We start from the raw sequence: 16,930 nt of genomic DNA, 5'->3' as shown, positions 1-16,930 counted from the left end.
AATTTCCATTCCAACCTAGCGTCTGAACAAGAGGGAATGAGTGGTCAGATCCATTGACAACTGTTATTCGGATCCGCTTCACAGTTCCTTGTTGACATCCGATACATTCCCTCTCAGTCGTAGCCAATACGTACCCAGGCTTGGGTCTTGGGTCCCGGATCTGTAATAGAGCCCGAATAAAGTAGGCTTGGGTGGATCAGAGAGAACTCAGAGAATTAACTACGGGACAACTGAAGACGAGAGAACTAGAAAACCTGGTTTTCTTTTTTCTTACTTCTTTACTTTTTAAAAATCGTGTTTGCACTCTAGGACAGGCTATTTTGCAAATCAAGTTTTCAAAACCCTCGTTTTTCCTTTGTTAGCTAGTTAAAGCAATGTTTGGTAAGATAAAAAAATTAAAGAAATATCGGGTTCATGAGACTGGTGTAAAGGACCTCTTTCTCTAAAAGAAATTGGTTGGATTGGCAAGTGAGGACCTAAATGGATTAGATTCATCCAATTCAACATAAGTTCAATTTTAGTTAATATCCTACATTCAATTTCCATAAGTTTTGAACATCGATTTTAAATATAGTATAATTGCTTGGTATTCAGTTGTGGATTGAAAAATTGGATACAAATTCGGGCACGAATTTAAATTTTGGATTTAGATTTCAAATTAAAATTTTAAATTTAGATGTGATATAAATTTGGTTGCCTTTGTATTTAAATCTGGATTCGTATCGAAATATGTAAACACACCACGAATCCGATATGGTAAATACTACGTCCGATTCTATGATTTGTTGAAATCCCTATAGGCACGTTAATGGTGACTAGTTTATAAACGGATGGGAAATGTTACCTGATGTTGGGCTCCAAATTGTCTATTGTATTGGAGCATTTAGTTCATTTTGATTTGAAATCCGCAGATTTGACATGCATGTTTTGTTGATTTGGTAAAAGATTCATCTACAGTTCATAAAACTAAGGATCTTAGCTCGGACTTAAGATCTATAATTAAAATCCTCAGGTTGCCTTGTTGCAATTGAAAGGGGAAGGATTTGTTCTTAAACCCACAATTCTCAAAACGGAGAATTTGTGATCAAGAGCAGCAATCACTGGCGCCTTTGAAAGACAAAATTTTCTTCGTTGTTAAGCCTCACAGGTTTCAGTTTAAATGAATTTTGATGTCACAATGCAATTCTGACATCCTCTAACTCAACAGCCTTAAGCCGCAATTGATTTTTTCTCTGAACTCAATGGAAGGGTCAACATAAAGAAAGATCAACAGATAGAATCAAGGGAATCTTCACCAACTCAACAGTCAATACAAACTATTACAATTCAATCTGTGTATAGGACAGCGTGAGTCAATACATCACGACTGAAAGTCTGAACCCTGTAAACCTTCTTTCTATATAGATAATAAAAAAGAAAAAAGAAGTAAAGAGAAGGCACCGGCCTATCGAATCCTCTACTTCAATTCTTCTTCAATACAATACCCGAACGTTAACTTTTATTTACACCATGGCTGTCGATGCCATGAAGATCAGAAGTGTTTACCGCCTTTCTCTTTGGCTTTGCTTCTTGCAGCATGGAGACGACATCACGCATGGACGGCCGGTCGGCCGGGCATCGGGTTGTGCAGAGCAGTGCCACCCTCAAGACCAGCAGCATCTCTTCACGGACGGAGCCGCAGTCAGCCCCTGCGTCCTTGTCCAACACTTCCACCACCCCTTCCTTGGTCTGGATCTTGTTCCGAACCCAATCCACGATGCTGCTGGTCTTGAGGGTGGCACTGCTCTGCACAACCCGATGCCCGGCCGACCGGCCGTCCATGCGTGATGTCGTCTCCATGCTGCAAGAAGCAAAGCCAAAGAGAAAGGCGGTAACACTTCTGATCTTCATGGCATCGACAGCCATGGGGTAAATAAAGTTAACGTTCGGTATTGTATTGAAGAAGAATTGAAGTAGAGGATTCGATAGGCCGGTGCCTTCTCTTTACTTCTTTTTTTCTTTTTATTATCTATATAGAAAGAAGGTTTACAGGGTTCAGACTTTCAGTCGTGATGTATTGACTCACGCTGTCCTATACACAGATTGAATTGTAATAGTTTGTATTGACTGTTGAGTTGGTGAAGATTCCCTTGATTCTATCTGTTGATCTTTCTTTATGTTGACCCTTCCATTGAGTTCAGAGAAAAAATCAATTGCGGCTTAAGGCTGTTGAGTTAGAGGATGTCAGAATTGCATTGTGACATCAAAATTCATTTAAACTGAAACCTGTGAGGCTTAACAACGAAGAAAATTTTGTCTTTCAAAGGCGCCAGTGATTGCTGCTCTTGATCACAAATTCTCCGTTTTGAGAATTGTGGGTTTAAGAACAAATCCTTCCCCTTTCAATTGCAACAGGCAACCTGAGGATTTTAATTATAGATCTTAAGTCCGAGCTAAGATCCTTAGTTTTATGAACTGTAGATGATCTTTACCAAATCAACAAAACATGCATGTCAAATCTGCGGATTTCAAATCAAAATGAACTAAATGCTCCAATACAATAGACAATTTGGAGCCCAACATCAGGTAACATTTCCCATCCGTTTATAACTAGTCACCATTAACGTGCCTATAGGGATTTCAACAAATCATAGAATCGGACGTAGTATTTACCATATCGGATTCGTGGTGTGTTTACATATTTCGATACGAATCCAGATTTAAATACAAAGGCAACCAAATTTATATCACATTAAATTTAAAATTTTAATTTGAAATCTAAATCCAAAATTTAATTCGTGCCCGAATTTGTATCCAATTTTTCAATCCACAACTGAATACCAAGCAATTATACTATATTTAAAATCGATGTTCAAACTTATGGAAATTGAATGTAGGATATTAACTAAAATTGAACTTATGTTGAATTGGATGAATCTAATCCATTTAGGTCCTCACTTGCCATCCAACCAATTTCTTTTAGAGAAAGAGGTCCTTTACACCAGTCTCATGAACCCGATATTTCTTTAATTTTTTTATCTTACCAAACATTGCTTTAACTAGCTAACAAAGGAAAAACGAGGGTTTTGAAAACTTGATTTGCAAAATAGCCTGTCCTAGAGTGCAAACACGATTTTTAAAAAGTAAAGAAGTAAGAAAAAGAAAACCAGGTTTTCTAGTTCTCTCGTCTTCAGTTGTCCCGTAGTTAATTCTCTGAGTTCTCTCTGATCCACCCAAGCCTACTTTATTCGGGCTCTATTACAGATCCGGGACCCAAGACCCAAGCCTGGGTACGTATTGGCTACGACTGAGAGGGAATGTATCGGATGTCAACAAGGAACTGTGAAGCGGATCCGAATAACAGTTTGTCAATGGATCTGACCACTCATTCCCTCTTGTTCAAGACGCTAGGTTGGAATGGAAATTGCGCGTCAAATCCGTTGGCTTCCTTTCCTGCGAGGTTAGTTTTTCATTTTCATTACTGCTCAACGCTTCTCCTCCCTCCTGCTTTCGTCTTTCCTTTCACCATTTTACACTAATTGGTTCTGTATGTATTTCCTTCTTATGGGGCCTGAAGATCTTTTGCTGTTTCGGCTTGCGAACGTGAGGATTGCTCATCAATCGGGATCCCTGAGGTCGAAAACGAAAGAGGGTATCGCTCCAACCTTCGCATTTCATCGTCTTTTCTTGTGAATGTTCAGCAGGGGCTCGTGACTCTGGTCATTTTTGAGGAGGTTGGGATTTAAATTTGAAGTGGGTTTCTGTTGATTTGTATTTCTGGAACAAGAGAGGGAAGAGAAGTACCAGTATTGCTGGGCTATTTGGGTTTTCTGATAAGAACAGAAGAAGGGGTTTTCTGGATCATTTTTGGAGATGGCGGATAACCCTAAATGTGAAGGAATACTCATCTGGCTTGTAATTGCAGGTTGGCAGGGACTGTTTTGCCCATGTGTGCTATTTGGTCGAAATCTTGAAAATTTGAGGGAAGTCATTCCGTGGACTAGGCCTTGTATTTGTCATGCCATATTTGTTGAGGGCGGCACAGCACGTTCAACAGCAACTGCAATACTCCATCACCGTGGCATTGATCCCTCAACGTCGTTCCTGATCGGTGCAGGATTGCTGCTCACTTGGTGGGTGTGTGGCATCTACAGGGGCCTATTTCAGCAAAAATTGCGTAGGAAATATCATTTAAGGTTCTCTTTCTCTCTCTGTGACAGACGCCCATGCATATGTTTTTGAAATATTATTGTCCATGGCACACTCTTGCCATTTCTCAAAGTGCTACCCTGCCCTTTTTGTGATGTTAGAATTGTGTTATCTTTATTAGAGCATGCTTTGATTGTCTGAATAATCTTTACACCCTTGTAAAGCTTATCGGTTATTTTCACTAGTGAAGGCAGCATACCACGTGGTGAGGAAATTCAAGACTTCTTTCACCACCATACATCCTTTTATACTTGGAATCGGTTAAGGAAAGGTTGGTAGGAAAGACATCCAAATTTCTTCACCCAAGTTTTGAGTGCAAGCACACCTTAGGGAAATTTCACCTCGCGGAAGTACTATCCCGGCAATTAAATATGTCTCAACTTCAAAGCAGTTAAACTCAGTCTAGTAGGTATGTGGTAAATGACTTGTTTGAATGAGCATGTGTCTAGTAGGTTAAACAGGGGAAGGCAAGGATACACTTGAAGTTCATGCCGACCCCACAAGTTTCTATATTTAGCTGTGAACTGGGATTGGACAACCTTGCCGATACATGATACATAATACAGGTGAGTATGCATGTTTTATGTACAGTTTTATAAAGGCCCTGCACTTTCGTTGGATAGAAGTTACTGTCTCTTTTTTGTTTCTGGCGTTGAAACATTTGTATTCCCATATGAGGTGGTTGCAAAAAGAATATGGGTGCAAAAAACATCTTTTACCATAATTTTTTCTTTTGGACTTGGTATGAAAATTTATAACGCGAAAAGGCACTCGATGGAAAATTATGGTGTGCCATTAGGGAGAGTAAGTATGAACTGTGCACAAAACATTTATTCATTAATACAGGCAATGTGCAACTAATGTCATACCTGCCTCTCAATAAACTGCAAATTATAAAACAATGTGTATGTGAAGAAATGGCTCCATGCTAATTTTTTATCTTTGGTGAACAAAACCTGTTTGAGAAACATTGGATAGAGTTGCCAATGTTCTCTCCCTATTTTGTGGCCCTCCGATAAGGTACTGATTTGGTCCTATTCTAGCTTCCCAAGGTTAGCACTTGTAAATCTATATCAAGTTTAGATCAAAACCTAGCTTCGCACTGAGGTTTCTCTTTACCTATCGAGTCATGGAAACCCACCCGATTCACTTCAAAAACTTGGTTTCTTTGCTAAACCTAAGTTTTGGTGTGTTATCCAAAAGGGCTTAGGTTTCCACTTGAGGTGGTTCTAAGGTATAATATGTGTTGATCTAAAGCTTTTTGCATATTTTTTTTATAAAGAGAAAGGAAAGAAACTGTACACAATTTACATTACGAGTATTATATTGTCGACTGTGGTACGTTACTGTGTCTCATATGATACAGTAAAATATCATAAAATGCACCTAACATTGATGTACTTCTTTGTTTGGCTTGGGAAACGTACACTGCCTCCAAAGAGCAGGAGGCAGAGGTTTTATGGTTTACCCTGAGTAGATGTTGTGTAAGGCCTGCTAATTGTCATCGCCATCTTAATATTTTCTTCACATATTAAAATGCCTAAAAATGAATCGTTGCAAAACTTCACATTTTAGTAGGAAAATTTATGGGAAAGGTGCTAGATGAAGAATCATCTGGCATCTGTAAGTAAAGTTGAAACCGTCTACTTCACTTGTGCTGTTTTGCACTCTGTCTAGTGTGACAACAATCAAGAGAGTTCGAGCATATGAACTTTGGATTATTATGAAATGACATTAACAGTATGCACTTCTGTACCCTTTTCATGCGATTTGGGTATTTTCATAATACACCCCAATGTAGTGGAGCTTATTAAGCTGATATGGTGCACGCTCTTATATCTGCTAGAATCTCAGCCGCTAGAATTGTGTGGAATACTGGGTTGGAAAGGATTTAAAAAAAAAAATTGTGAAAATCTCTGTTGTTGAAGGTCACTATTTGTTTGGTTTGAGATCCGTATTTTATCTGTTGCAGGGGGCCTTTTGTTCTTAAAAGGGCATTAATTTTGGTGGAGTTTTTTTGTGCAAACGTCAAGATTCTTTTGGACAGCATTATGAAGGATGGCAATGATATAGCTACCAAAGGTGAATAGTGGTGGTCGTTGTATTGCTCATGCATGCTTTTGTTGTTAAGGATATCTCAGTTGCCTCACAAGCGAATCCTAACTTTCATTGATCGCAGAATGATCTGGTTCAGTTCCACAATTCCACAGGCATACAAGATCTCAGGTATCAAACTCAGGTTGATTCCTCGAACCATTTCGCTTCATTTTCGTGCAATCGTATTACTACATCTGCTTTGCGTTTGTCGAAATTGAAATAACCGTAATTTCAATGCTAAAGGAAAGTCAACAAGTGAAATAGGAAAAAACATGACTTGAGCTTTCGATCAATAAAGCAAATTAGAATGACAAATTGATATTAGGAAGTCTGACTACGAATAGAGAGTGCAAGTTCCTTGAGAGCCGTAATCAAATTGCTAAGTCTATTTTCCATAAATAGTTTATTTAACAGCTAAGTCTATTTTCCATAAATAGTTTATTTAACAGATCGATTTGTTTTAAGCATGAACCTCCTTGTACCAAAAAGTAAACAAAAACAAAAACGTGACTATACGAAATAAGAAAATGGAATGAGATATAAGCGTTAATCTCAAAAGAGATGGAGAATGAGATTAGCAGGCGCTTGAGGTGCACGCCTCGTTAATGGGGCGTGCGCTTCAAACAACAATGGCCTATGTTCTTTGCAACGGCGTAAGTCTGCGTATGGTAAGGGTATAGCGGTGAAAATAATCACCGTTATAAGTCTATAGCGGTGAAGGCCTATGCCGGTGATCAAGAACACCGCTATAAGTGGGCTATAGCTGCGAACTCTGGCACCGGTATAAGTTCGTATAGCGACCACGAAAACCACCGGTATAGACTTATAACGGTGGTTATTTCCAACCATGTCATCCGTTCTTCTAGTGCTTGTTGGTGCGTCTGTGTTGCTTCCGGTGCCGACAAGACCTGTGTTTTCACACCAAAGATGCGTCTTGGATTCAAAACAATAACATTAGCAACAACAATTCAGATTACTTCTACCTTGAAATCAATTTCTTGACGGAAAGCCGTCTTGTTTTGGTTTCTTTAACTTGTTTGATCTGTAAAAATGTAGTTCATTGTAGTCAGTCTCCGCCTTACTCCCAGCTTCGATCATTTGACTAGAAAATGAACCAGGTGACTATGATTCTCTCTCTTTTTAAACTTTAAAATCATGTGCCAGTGCAACACCCTATCATGATAGCGCACACACACACACCAAAGAGGAATATGTCAAGGCTTCTGGTGGGCATGTATTCAAAGACCAAGAGGTCACTTTCTCATCATTAAAGCCAAGCAGGAAATCGTCTACGAAAAGCCCTACCCTCACTTAGGAGGTGGAGGTAGAAGATGTCTATATGTTTTTGCTTTACCGAGTTCCATAAACGCTTTTCTAAATGCAAATTCAATATAATTTCAGTCTCGAAGCATGAGACTATTCTAGCACAGTAAGCGACTTTAAAACTAAAGAGAAGGGACTTCTTATTTATTAAATTCACATTGGGGGCACTTCTTCATGGTGCCCTTCTTCTTTATATGGACTGGAGGTAGAAATAGAGTTCAATTTTAGATTGCGTAGGATTTTCAAACTATTTTTGGAGGTTCTTTTCATTTCTCATTTCCAACCCACATTTGGAATTTCTTTAATCAGTACACTTTTCAAGTGAAAGTATACCTGTAGAGCTTCATACACTACTACTATCTGTTTTTTGCTTGGTAATTCTGTGGTTATAACGGAGATCATTAGGTCGGTGGATGCCGAGTTAGGCATCGTCAACTGCATCGTGGACTGGGTTTGCCACAAGTTTCTGACCAAGGACGGGGTGCTGGAAGTGTTGGACAAGGACACGGGTCAACTGCAGCTATGTCCACGAGGAGATGATGCTGCCTGCTGGTCTTCATGGTGGCGCTGCTGTGCACAACCCGATGCCCGGCCGTCCGGTCATCCATACGTGATGTCGTCTCCATGCTGCAAGAAGCATAGCCAAAGAGAAAGGTGGTAAGTGCTTATGTTCACGACATCGACAACCATGGTGTAAGTAAAAGTTAGCGTTCATGTACTATATTGAAATTGAATTGAACTGGATTCTTTGATCGGCCGGTGTTTCTCTTGCCTTTTTTTTTTATTATCTATATAGAAATAATGTTTACATTGTTCAGACTTTAATCTGATGTATTGACTCACACTGTCCTATACACAGATTGAATTCTAATAGTTGTGTTGACCGTTGAGTTGGTGAAGACTCCCTTGATTCTATCTGCTAATCTTTCTTTTTGTTGACCCTTCCATTGAGTTAGGAGAAAAAATTATTTGCGGCTTAAGACGGTTGAGTTAGAGGATGTCAGAATTGCATTGTGACATCAAAATTCATTTCATAAAAAATTTTTGATACTTAAACCTGTGAGGCTTAAGAACAATGAATATTTGTTTTTCAAAGGGGGCAGTGATTGCTGCTCTTGATTTAACATTCTCCGGATTTGAGAACTGTGGGTTTAAGAACAGATCCTTCCCCTTTCCATTTTAAATCGGACCTTTTCTCAATGTAGTAAGGTAAGTTGAGGAATTTAATTACAGATCTTACGTCCAAGTAAAGATCTTTTGTTTGATGAACTATAAATGAATCTTTTGCCAAATGAACAAGACGTGCATGTCAAATCTATGGATTTCAAATCAAAATTAACTAAATGCTCCAATACAATAAACAATTTGGGGCCCAAAATCATGTAACATTTCCCATCCATTTACAGCCTAATCACCATTAACGTGCCTATAGGGATTCCAACAAATCATAGAATCGGATGTAGTATTTACCACATCGGATTCGGGGTGTGTATGCATATTTGGATACGAATTCAGATTTAAATACAAAGGTAACCAAATTTATATCATTTTCAAATTTAAAATTTTAATTTGAAAACTAAATCCAACTTTTAAATTCGTGCCCGAACTTGTATCCAATTTTTCAATGCAGAATTGAATACCAAGCACATTATACTATATTTAAAATTCATGTTCAAAACTTATGGAGATTGAATATAGGATATTAACTAAAATTAAACTTATTTTAAATTGGATGAATCTAATCCACTTAAATCCTCACTTGCCAATCCAACCAAGTCCTTTTTAAAGAAAAAGGTCCTCCACTCCAGTGGCATGAACCCCTTTTTTTCTTTAATTTTTTATCAAATTTTTTCTTACCAAACGTTGTTTTAACTAGCTAACAAAGGAAAAACGAGGGTTTTAAAAACTTGATTTATAAAAAGCTTGTTCTAGAGTGCAAACACGATTTTAAAAATTAAAGAATAAAGAATAAAGAAAACCAGGTTTTCTAGTTCTCCCGTCTTCATTTTGTCCCGTAGTTAATTCTCCTTTATCCACCCAAACCTACTTTACTCTGGCTCTATTACGGATCCGGAACCCAATGCCCAAGCCAGGGTACGTATTGAGGTACGACTGAGAGCACATGTGTCCGACATCAACAATGAACTGAGAACCGGATCCGAATAACAGGTTGTCAATGGATTCCACAATCTGACCACTCATTCCCTCTTGTCCAAGACATCTTGATCTAGGTTGGAAATTGCGCGTCAAATCCGTTGGCTTCCTTCCTTGCGAGGTAGGTTTTTCATTTTCATTATTGCTCAACGCTTCTCCTACCTCCTGCTTTCGTCTTTCCTTTCACCATTTTACACTAATTGGTTCTGTATGTATTTCCTTCTTATGGGGCCTGAAGATCTTTTGCTGTTTCGGCTTGCGAACGTGAGGATTGCTCATCAATCGGGATCCCTGAGGTCGAAAACGAAAGAGGGTATCGCTCCAACCTTCGCATTTCATCGTCTTTTCTTGTGAATGTTCAGCAGGGGCTCGTGACTCTGGTCATTTTTGAGGAGGTTGGGATTTAAATTTGAAGTGGGTTTCTGTTGATTTGTATTTCTGGAACAAGAGAGGGAAGAGAAGTACCAGTATTGCTGGGCTATTTGGGTTTTCTGATAAGAACAGAAGAAGGGGTTTTCTGGATCATTTTTGGAGATGGCGGATAACCCTAAATGTGAAGGAATACTCATCTGGCTTGTAATTGCAGGTTGGCAGGGACTGTTTTGCCCATGTGTGCTATTTGGTCGAAATCTTGAAAATTTGAGGGAAGTCATTCCGTGGACTAGGCCTTGTATTTGTCATGCCATATTTGTTGAGGGCGGCACAGCACGTTCAACAGCAACTGCAATACTCCATCACCGTGGCATTGATCCCTCAACGTCGTTCCTGATCGGTGCAGGATTGCTGCTCACTTGGTGGGTGTGTGGCATCTACAGGGGCCTATTTCAGCAAAAATTGCGTAGGAAATATCATTTAAGGTTCTCTTTCTCTCTCTGTGACAGACGCCCATGCATATGTTTTTGAAATATTATTGTCCATGGCACACTCTTGCCATTTCTCAAAGTGCTACCCTGCCCTTTTTGTGATGTTAGAATTGTGTTATCTTTATTAGAGCATGCTTTGATTGTCTGAATAATCTTTACACCCTTGTAAAGCTTATCGGTTATTTTCACTAGTGAAGGCAGCATACCACGTGGTGAGGAAATTCAAGACTTCTTTCACCACCATACATCCTTTTATACTTGGAATCGGTTAAGGAAAGGTTGGTAGGAAAGACATCCAAATTTCTTCACCCAAGTTTTGAGTGCAAGCACACCTTAGGGAATTTCACCTCGCGGAAGTACTATCCCGGCAATTAAATATGTCTCAACTTCAAAGCAGTTAAACTCAGTCTAGTAGGTATGTGGTAAATGACTTGTTTGAATGAGCATGTGTCTAGTAGGTTAAACAGGGGAAGGCAAGGATACACTTGAAGTTCATGCCGACCCCACAAGTTTCTATATTTAGCTGTGAACTGGGATTGGACAACCTTGCCGATACATGATACATAATACAGGTGAGTATGCATGTTTTATGTACAGTTTTATAAAGGCCCTGCACTTTCGTTGGATAGAAGTTACTGTCTCTTTTTTGTTTCTGGCGTTGAAACATTTGTATTCCCATATGAGGTGGTTGCAAAAAGAATATGGGTGCAAAAAACATCTTTTACCATAATTTTTTCTTTTGGACTTGGTATGAAAATTTATAACGCGAAAAGGCACTCGATGGAAAATTATGGTGTGCCATTAGGGAGAGTAAGTATGAACTGTGCACAAAACATTTATTCATTAATACAGGCAATGTGCAACTAATGTCATACCTGCCTCTCAATAAACTGCAAATTATAAAACAATGTGTATGTGAAGAAATGGCTCCATGCTAATTTTTATCTTTGGTGAACAAAACCTGTTTGAGAAACATTGGATAGAGTTGCCAATGTTCTCTCCCTATTTTGTGGCCCTCCGATAAGGTACTGATTTGGTCCTATTCTAGCTTCCCAAGGTTAGCACTTGTAAATCTATATCAAGTTTAGATCAAAACCTAGCTTCGCACTGAGGTTTCTCTTTACCTATCGAGTCATGGAAACCCACCCGATTCACTTCAAAAACTTGGTTTCTTTGCTAAACCTAAGTTTTGGTGTGTTATCCAAAAGGGCTTAGGTTTCCACTTGAGGTGGTTCTAAGGTATAATATGTGTTGATCTAAAGCTTTTTGCATATTTTTTTTATAAAGAGAAAGGAAAGAAACTGTACACAATTTACATTACGAGTATTATATTGTCGACTGTGGTACGTTACTGTGTCTCATATGATACAGTAAAATATCATAAAATGCACCTAACATTGATGTACTTCTTTGTTTGGCTTGGGAAACGTACACTGCCTCCAAAGAGCAGGAGGCAGAGGTTTTATGGTTTACCCTGAGTAGATGTTGTGTAAGGCCTGCTAATTGTCATCGCCATCTTAATATTTTCTTCACATATTAAAATGCCTAAAAATGAATCGTTGCAAAACTTCACATTTTAGTAGGAAAATTTATGGGAAAGGTGCTAGATGAAGAATCATCTGGCATCTGTAAGTAAAGTTGAAACCGTCTACTTCACTTGTGCTGTTTTGCACTCTGTCTAGTGTGACAACAATCAAGAGAGTTCGAGCATATGAACTTTGGATTATTATGAAATGACATTAACAGTATGCACTTCTGTACCCTTTTCATGCGATTTGGGTATTTTCATAATACACCCCAATGTAGTGGAGCTTATTAAGCTGATATGGTGCACGCTCTTATATCTGCTAGAATCTCAGCCGCTAGAATTGTGTGGAATACTGGGTTGGAAAGGATTTAAAAAAAAAATTGTGAAAATCTCTGTTGTTGAAGGTCACTATTTGTTTGTTTGAGATCCGTATTTTATCTGTTGCAGGGGCCTTTTGTTCTTAAAAGGGCATTAATTTTGGTGGAGTTTTTTTGTGCAACGTCAAGATTCTTTTGGACAGCATTATGAAGGATGGCAATGATATAGCTACCAAAGGTGAATAGTGGTGGTCGTTGTATTGCTTATGCATGCTTTTGTTGTTAAGGATATCTCAGTTGCCTCACAAGCGAATCCTAACTTTCATTGATCGCAGAATGATCTGGTTCAGTTCCACAATTCACAGGCATACAAGATCTCAGGTATCAAACTCAGGTTGATTCCTCGAACCATTTCGCTTCATTTTCGTGCAATCGTATTACTACATCTGCTTTGCGTTTGTCGAAATTGAAATAACCGTAATTTCAATGCTAAAGGAAAGTCAACAAGTGAAATAGGAAAAAACATGGACTTGAGCTTTCGATCAATAAAGCAAATTAGAATGACAAATTGAATATTAGGAAGTCTGACTACGAATAGAGAGTGCAAGTTCCTTGAGAGCCGTAATCAAATGCTAAGTCTTTTTCCATAAATAGTTTATTTAACAGCTAAGTCTATTTCCATAAATAGTTTATTTAACAGATCGATTTGTTTAAGCATGAACCTCCTTGTACCAAAAAGTAAACAAAAACAAAAACGTGACTATACGAAATAAGAAAATGGAATGAGATATAAGCGTTAATCTCAAAAGAGATGGAGAATGAGATTAGCAGGCGCTTGAGGTGCACGCCTCGTTAATGGGGCGTGCGCTTCAAACAACAATGGCCTATGTTCTTTGCAACGCGTAAGTCTGCGTATGGTAAGGTATAGCGGTGAAAATAATCACCGTTATAAGTCTATAGCGGTGAAGGCCTATGCCGGTGATCAAGAACACCGCTATAAGTGGGCTATAGCTGCGAACTCTGGCACCGGTATAAGTTCGTATAGCGACCACGAAAACCACCGGTATAGACTTATAACGGTGGTTATTTCCAACCATGTCATCCGTTCTTCTAGTGCTTGTTGGTGCGTCTGTGTTGCTTCCGGTGCCGACAAGACCTGTGTTTTCACACCAAAGATGCGTCTTGGATTCAAAACAATAACATTAGCAACAACAATTCAGATTACTTCTACCTTGAAATCAATTTCTTGACGGAAAGCCGTCTTGTTTGGTTTCTTTAACTTGTTTGATCTGTAAAAATGTAGTTCATTGTAGTCAGTCTCCGCCTTACTCCAGCTTCGATCATTTGACTAGAAAATGAACCAGGTGACTATGATTCTCTCTCTTTTTAAACTTTAAAATCATGTGCCAGTGCAACACCCTATCATGATAGCGCACACACACACACCAAAGAGGAATATGTCAAGGCTTCTGGTGGGCATGTATCAAAGACCAAGAGGTCACTTTCTCATCATTAAAGCCAAGCAGGAAATCGTCTACGAAAAGCCCTACCCTCACTTAGGAGGTGGAGGTAGAAGATGTCTATATGTTTTTGCTTTACCGAGTTCCATAAACGCTTTTCTAATGCAAATTCAATATAATTTCAGTCTCGAAGCATGAGACTATTCTAGCACAGTAAGCGACTTTAAAACTAAAGAGAAGGGACTTCTTATTTATTAAATTCACATTGGGGGCACTTCTTCATGGTGCCCTTCTTCTTTATATGGACTGGAGGTAGAAATAGAGTTCAATTTTAGATTGCGTAGGATTTTCAAACTATTTTTTGGAGGTTCTTTTCATTTCTCATTTCCAACCCACATTTGGAATTTCTTTAATCAGTACACTTTTCAAGTGAAAGTATACCTGTAGAGCTTCATACACTACTACTATCTGTTTTTTGCTTGGTAATTCTGTGGTTATAACGGAGATCATTAGGTCGGTGGATGCCGAGTTAGGCATCGTCAACTGCATCGTGGACTGGGTTTGCCACAAGTTTCTGACCAAGGACGGGGTGCTGGAAGTGTTGGACAAGGACACGGGTCAACTGCAGCTATGTCCACGAGGAGATGATGCTGCCTGCTGGTCTTCATGGTGGCGCTGCTGTGCACAACCCGATGCCCGGCCGTCCGGTCATCCATACGTGATGTCGTCTCCATGCTGCAAGAAGCATAGCCAAAGAGAAAGGTGGTAAGTGCTTATGTTCACGACATCGACAACCATGGTGTAAGTAAAAGTTAGCGTTCATGTACTATATTGAAATTGAATTGAACTGGATTCTTTGATCGGCCGGTGTTTCTCTTGCCTTTTTTTTTTTATTATCTATATAGAAATAATGTTTACATTGTTCAGACTTTTAATCTGATGTATTGACTCACACTGTCCTATACACAGATTGAATTCTAATAGTTTGTGTTGACCGTTTGAGTTGGGTGAAGACTCCCTTGATTCTATCTGCTAATCTTTCTTTTTGTTGACCCTTCCATTGAGTTAGGGAGAAAAAATTATTTGTGGCTTAAGACGGTTGAGTTAGAGGATGTCAGAATTGCATTGTGACATCAAAATTCATTTCATAAAAAATTTTTGATACTTAAACCTGTGAGGCTTAAGAACAATGAATATTTGTTTTTCAAAGGGGGCAGTGATTGCTGCTCTTGATTAACATTCTCCGGATTTGAGAACTGTGGGTTTAAGAACAGATCCTTCCCCTTTCCATTTAAATCGGACCTTTTCTCAATGTAGTAAGGTAAGTTGAGGAATTTAATTACAGATCTTACGTCCAAGTAAAGATCTTTTGGTTTGATGAACTATAAATGAATCTTTTGCCAATGAACAAGACGTGCATGTCAAATCTATGGATTTCAAATCAAAATTAACTAAATGCTCCAATACAATAAACAATTTGGGGCCCAAAATCATGTAACATTTCCCATCCATTTACAGCCTAATCACCATTAACGTGCCTATAGGGATTCCAACAAATCATAGAATCGGATGTAGTATTTACCACATCGGATTCGGGGTGTGTATGCATATTTGGATACGAATTCAGATTTAAATACAAAGGTAACCAAATTTATATCATTTTCAAATTTAAAATTTTAATTTGAAAACTAAATCCAACTTTTAAATTCGTGCCCGAACTTGTATCCAATTTTTCAATGCAGAATTGAATACCAAGCACATTATACTATATTTAAAATTCATGTTCAAAACTTATGGAGATTGAATATAGGATATTAACTAAAATTAAACTTATTTTAAATTGGATGAATCTAATCCACTTAAATCCTCACTTGCCAATCCAACCAAGTCCTTTTTAAAGAAAAAGGTCCTCCACTCCAGTGGCATGAACCCCTTTTTTTCTTTAATTTTTTATCAAATTTTTTCTTACCAAACGTTGTTTTAACTAGCTAACAAAGGAAAAACGAGGGTTTTAAAAACTTGATTTATAAAAAAGCTTGTTCTAGAGTGCAAACACGATTTTAAAAATTAAAGAATAAAGAATAAAGAAAACCAGGTTTTCTAGTTCTCCCGTCTTCATTTGTCCCGTAGTTAATTCTCCTTTATCCACCCAAACCTACTTTACTCTGGCTCTATTACGGATCCGGAACCCAATGCCCAAGCCAGGGTACGTATTGAGGTACGACTGAGAGCACATGTGTCCGACATCAACAATGAACTGAGAACCGGATCCGAATAACAGGTTGTCAATGGATTCCACAATCTGACCACTCATTCCCTCTTGTCCAAGACATCTTGATCTAGGTTGGAAATTGCGCGTCAAATCCGTTGGCTTCCTTCCTTGCGAGGTAGGTTTTTCATTTTCATTATTGCTCAACGCTTCTCCTACCTCCTGCTTTCGTCTTTCCTTTCACCATTTTACACTAATTGGTTCTGTATGTATTTCCTTCTTATGGGGCCTGAAGATCTTTTGCTGTTTCGGCTTGCGAACGTGAGGATTGCTCATCAATCGGGATCCCTGAGGTCGAAAACGAAAGAGGGTATCGCTCCAACCTTCGCATTTCATCGTCTTTTCTTGTGAATGTTCAGCAGGGGCTCGTGACTCTGGTCATTTTTGAGGAGGTTGGGATTTAAATTTGAAGTGGGTTTCTGTTGATTTGTATTTCTGGAACAAGAGAGGGAAGAGAAGTACCAGTATTGCTGGGCTATTTGGGTTTTCTGATAAGAACAGAAGAAGGGGTTTTCTGGATCATTTTTGGAGATGGCGGATAACCCTAAATGTGAAGGAATACTCATCTGGCTTGTAATTGCAGGTTGGCAGGGACTGTTTTGCCCATGTGTGCTATTTGGTCGAAATCTTGAAAATTTGAGGGAAGTCATTCCGTGGACTAGGCCTTGTATTTGTCATGCCATATTTGTTGAGGGCGGCACAGCACGTTCAACAGCAACTGCAATACTCCA

General features: G+C 38.8%; 1 protein-coding gene across 6 annotated transcripts; it reads left to right on the top strand.

The window, feature by feature from the left end:
* Positions 1-3,276: 3,276 nt before the first annotated feature.
* On the top strand, positions 3,277-14,798 carry LOC116268305 (cell number regulator 6). 6 transcript variants are annotated; one of them, XR_007572195.1, is made up of 6 exons: positions 3,277-3,439; positions 3,557-3,631; positions 3,905-4,175; positions 6,161-6,270; positions 12,806-12,864; positions 14,444-14,798. XR_007572195.1 is itself a non-coding variant. In XM_050075415.1 (6 exons), exons 1-5 carry the CDS (start codon positions 3,397-3,399, stop codon positions 12,808-12,810), a joined length of 504 nt encoding a protein of 167 aa, XP_049931372.1. In that variant the 5' UTR covers positions 3,277-3,396; the 3' UTR covers positions 12,811-12,851; positions 14,444-14,798. The 6 variants fall into 6 exon arrangements, 3 of the variants coding, with proteins under 3 accessions (XP_049931372.1, XP_049931373.1, XP_049931374.1); XM_050075415.1 differs by having other exon boundaries at positions 12,806-12,851; XR_007572196.1 differs by lacking the exon at positions 3,277-3,439 and having other exon boundaries at positions 3,487-3,713; positions 3,905-4,754.
* Positions 14,799-16,930: the final 2,132 nt, after the last annotated feature.

This window comes from Nymphaea colorata, unplaced genomic scaffold, assembly GCF_008831285.2.
Source record: "Nymphaea colorata isolate Beijing-Zhang1983 unplaced genomic scaffold, ASM883128v2 scaffold0209, whole genome shotgun sequence".
In the NCBI taxonomy this organism is placed as follows: domain Eukaryota; kingdom Viridiplantae; phylum Streptophyta; class Magnoliopsida; order Nymphaeales; family Nymphaeaceae; genus Nymphaea; species Nymphaea colorata.
Note: the sequence above shows the minus strand (reverse complement) of the source record. Positions and strands in the feature narration are given on the sequence as shown.

Coding starts and splice junctions, on each gene's coding strand:
- LOC116268305 (XM_050075415.1), top strand. CDS start 3,397: ATGGAAATTGCGCGTCAAATCCGTTGGCTTCCTTTCCTGCGAG. Junction 3,440..3,556: donor TTGGCTTCCTTTCCTGCGAG/GTTAGTTTTTCA, acceptor TGGGGCCTGAAG/ATCTTTTGCTGTTTCGGCTT. Junction 3,632..3,904: donor GAGGTCGAAAACGAAAGAGG/GTATCGCTCCAA, acceptor TTGTAATTGCAG/GTTGGCAGGGACTGTTTTGC.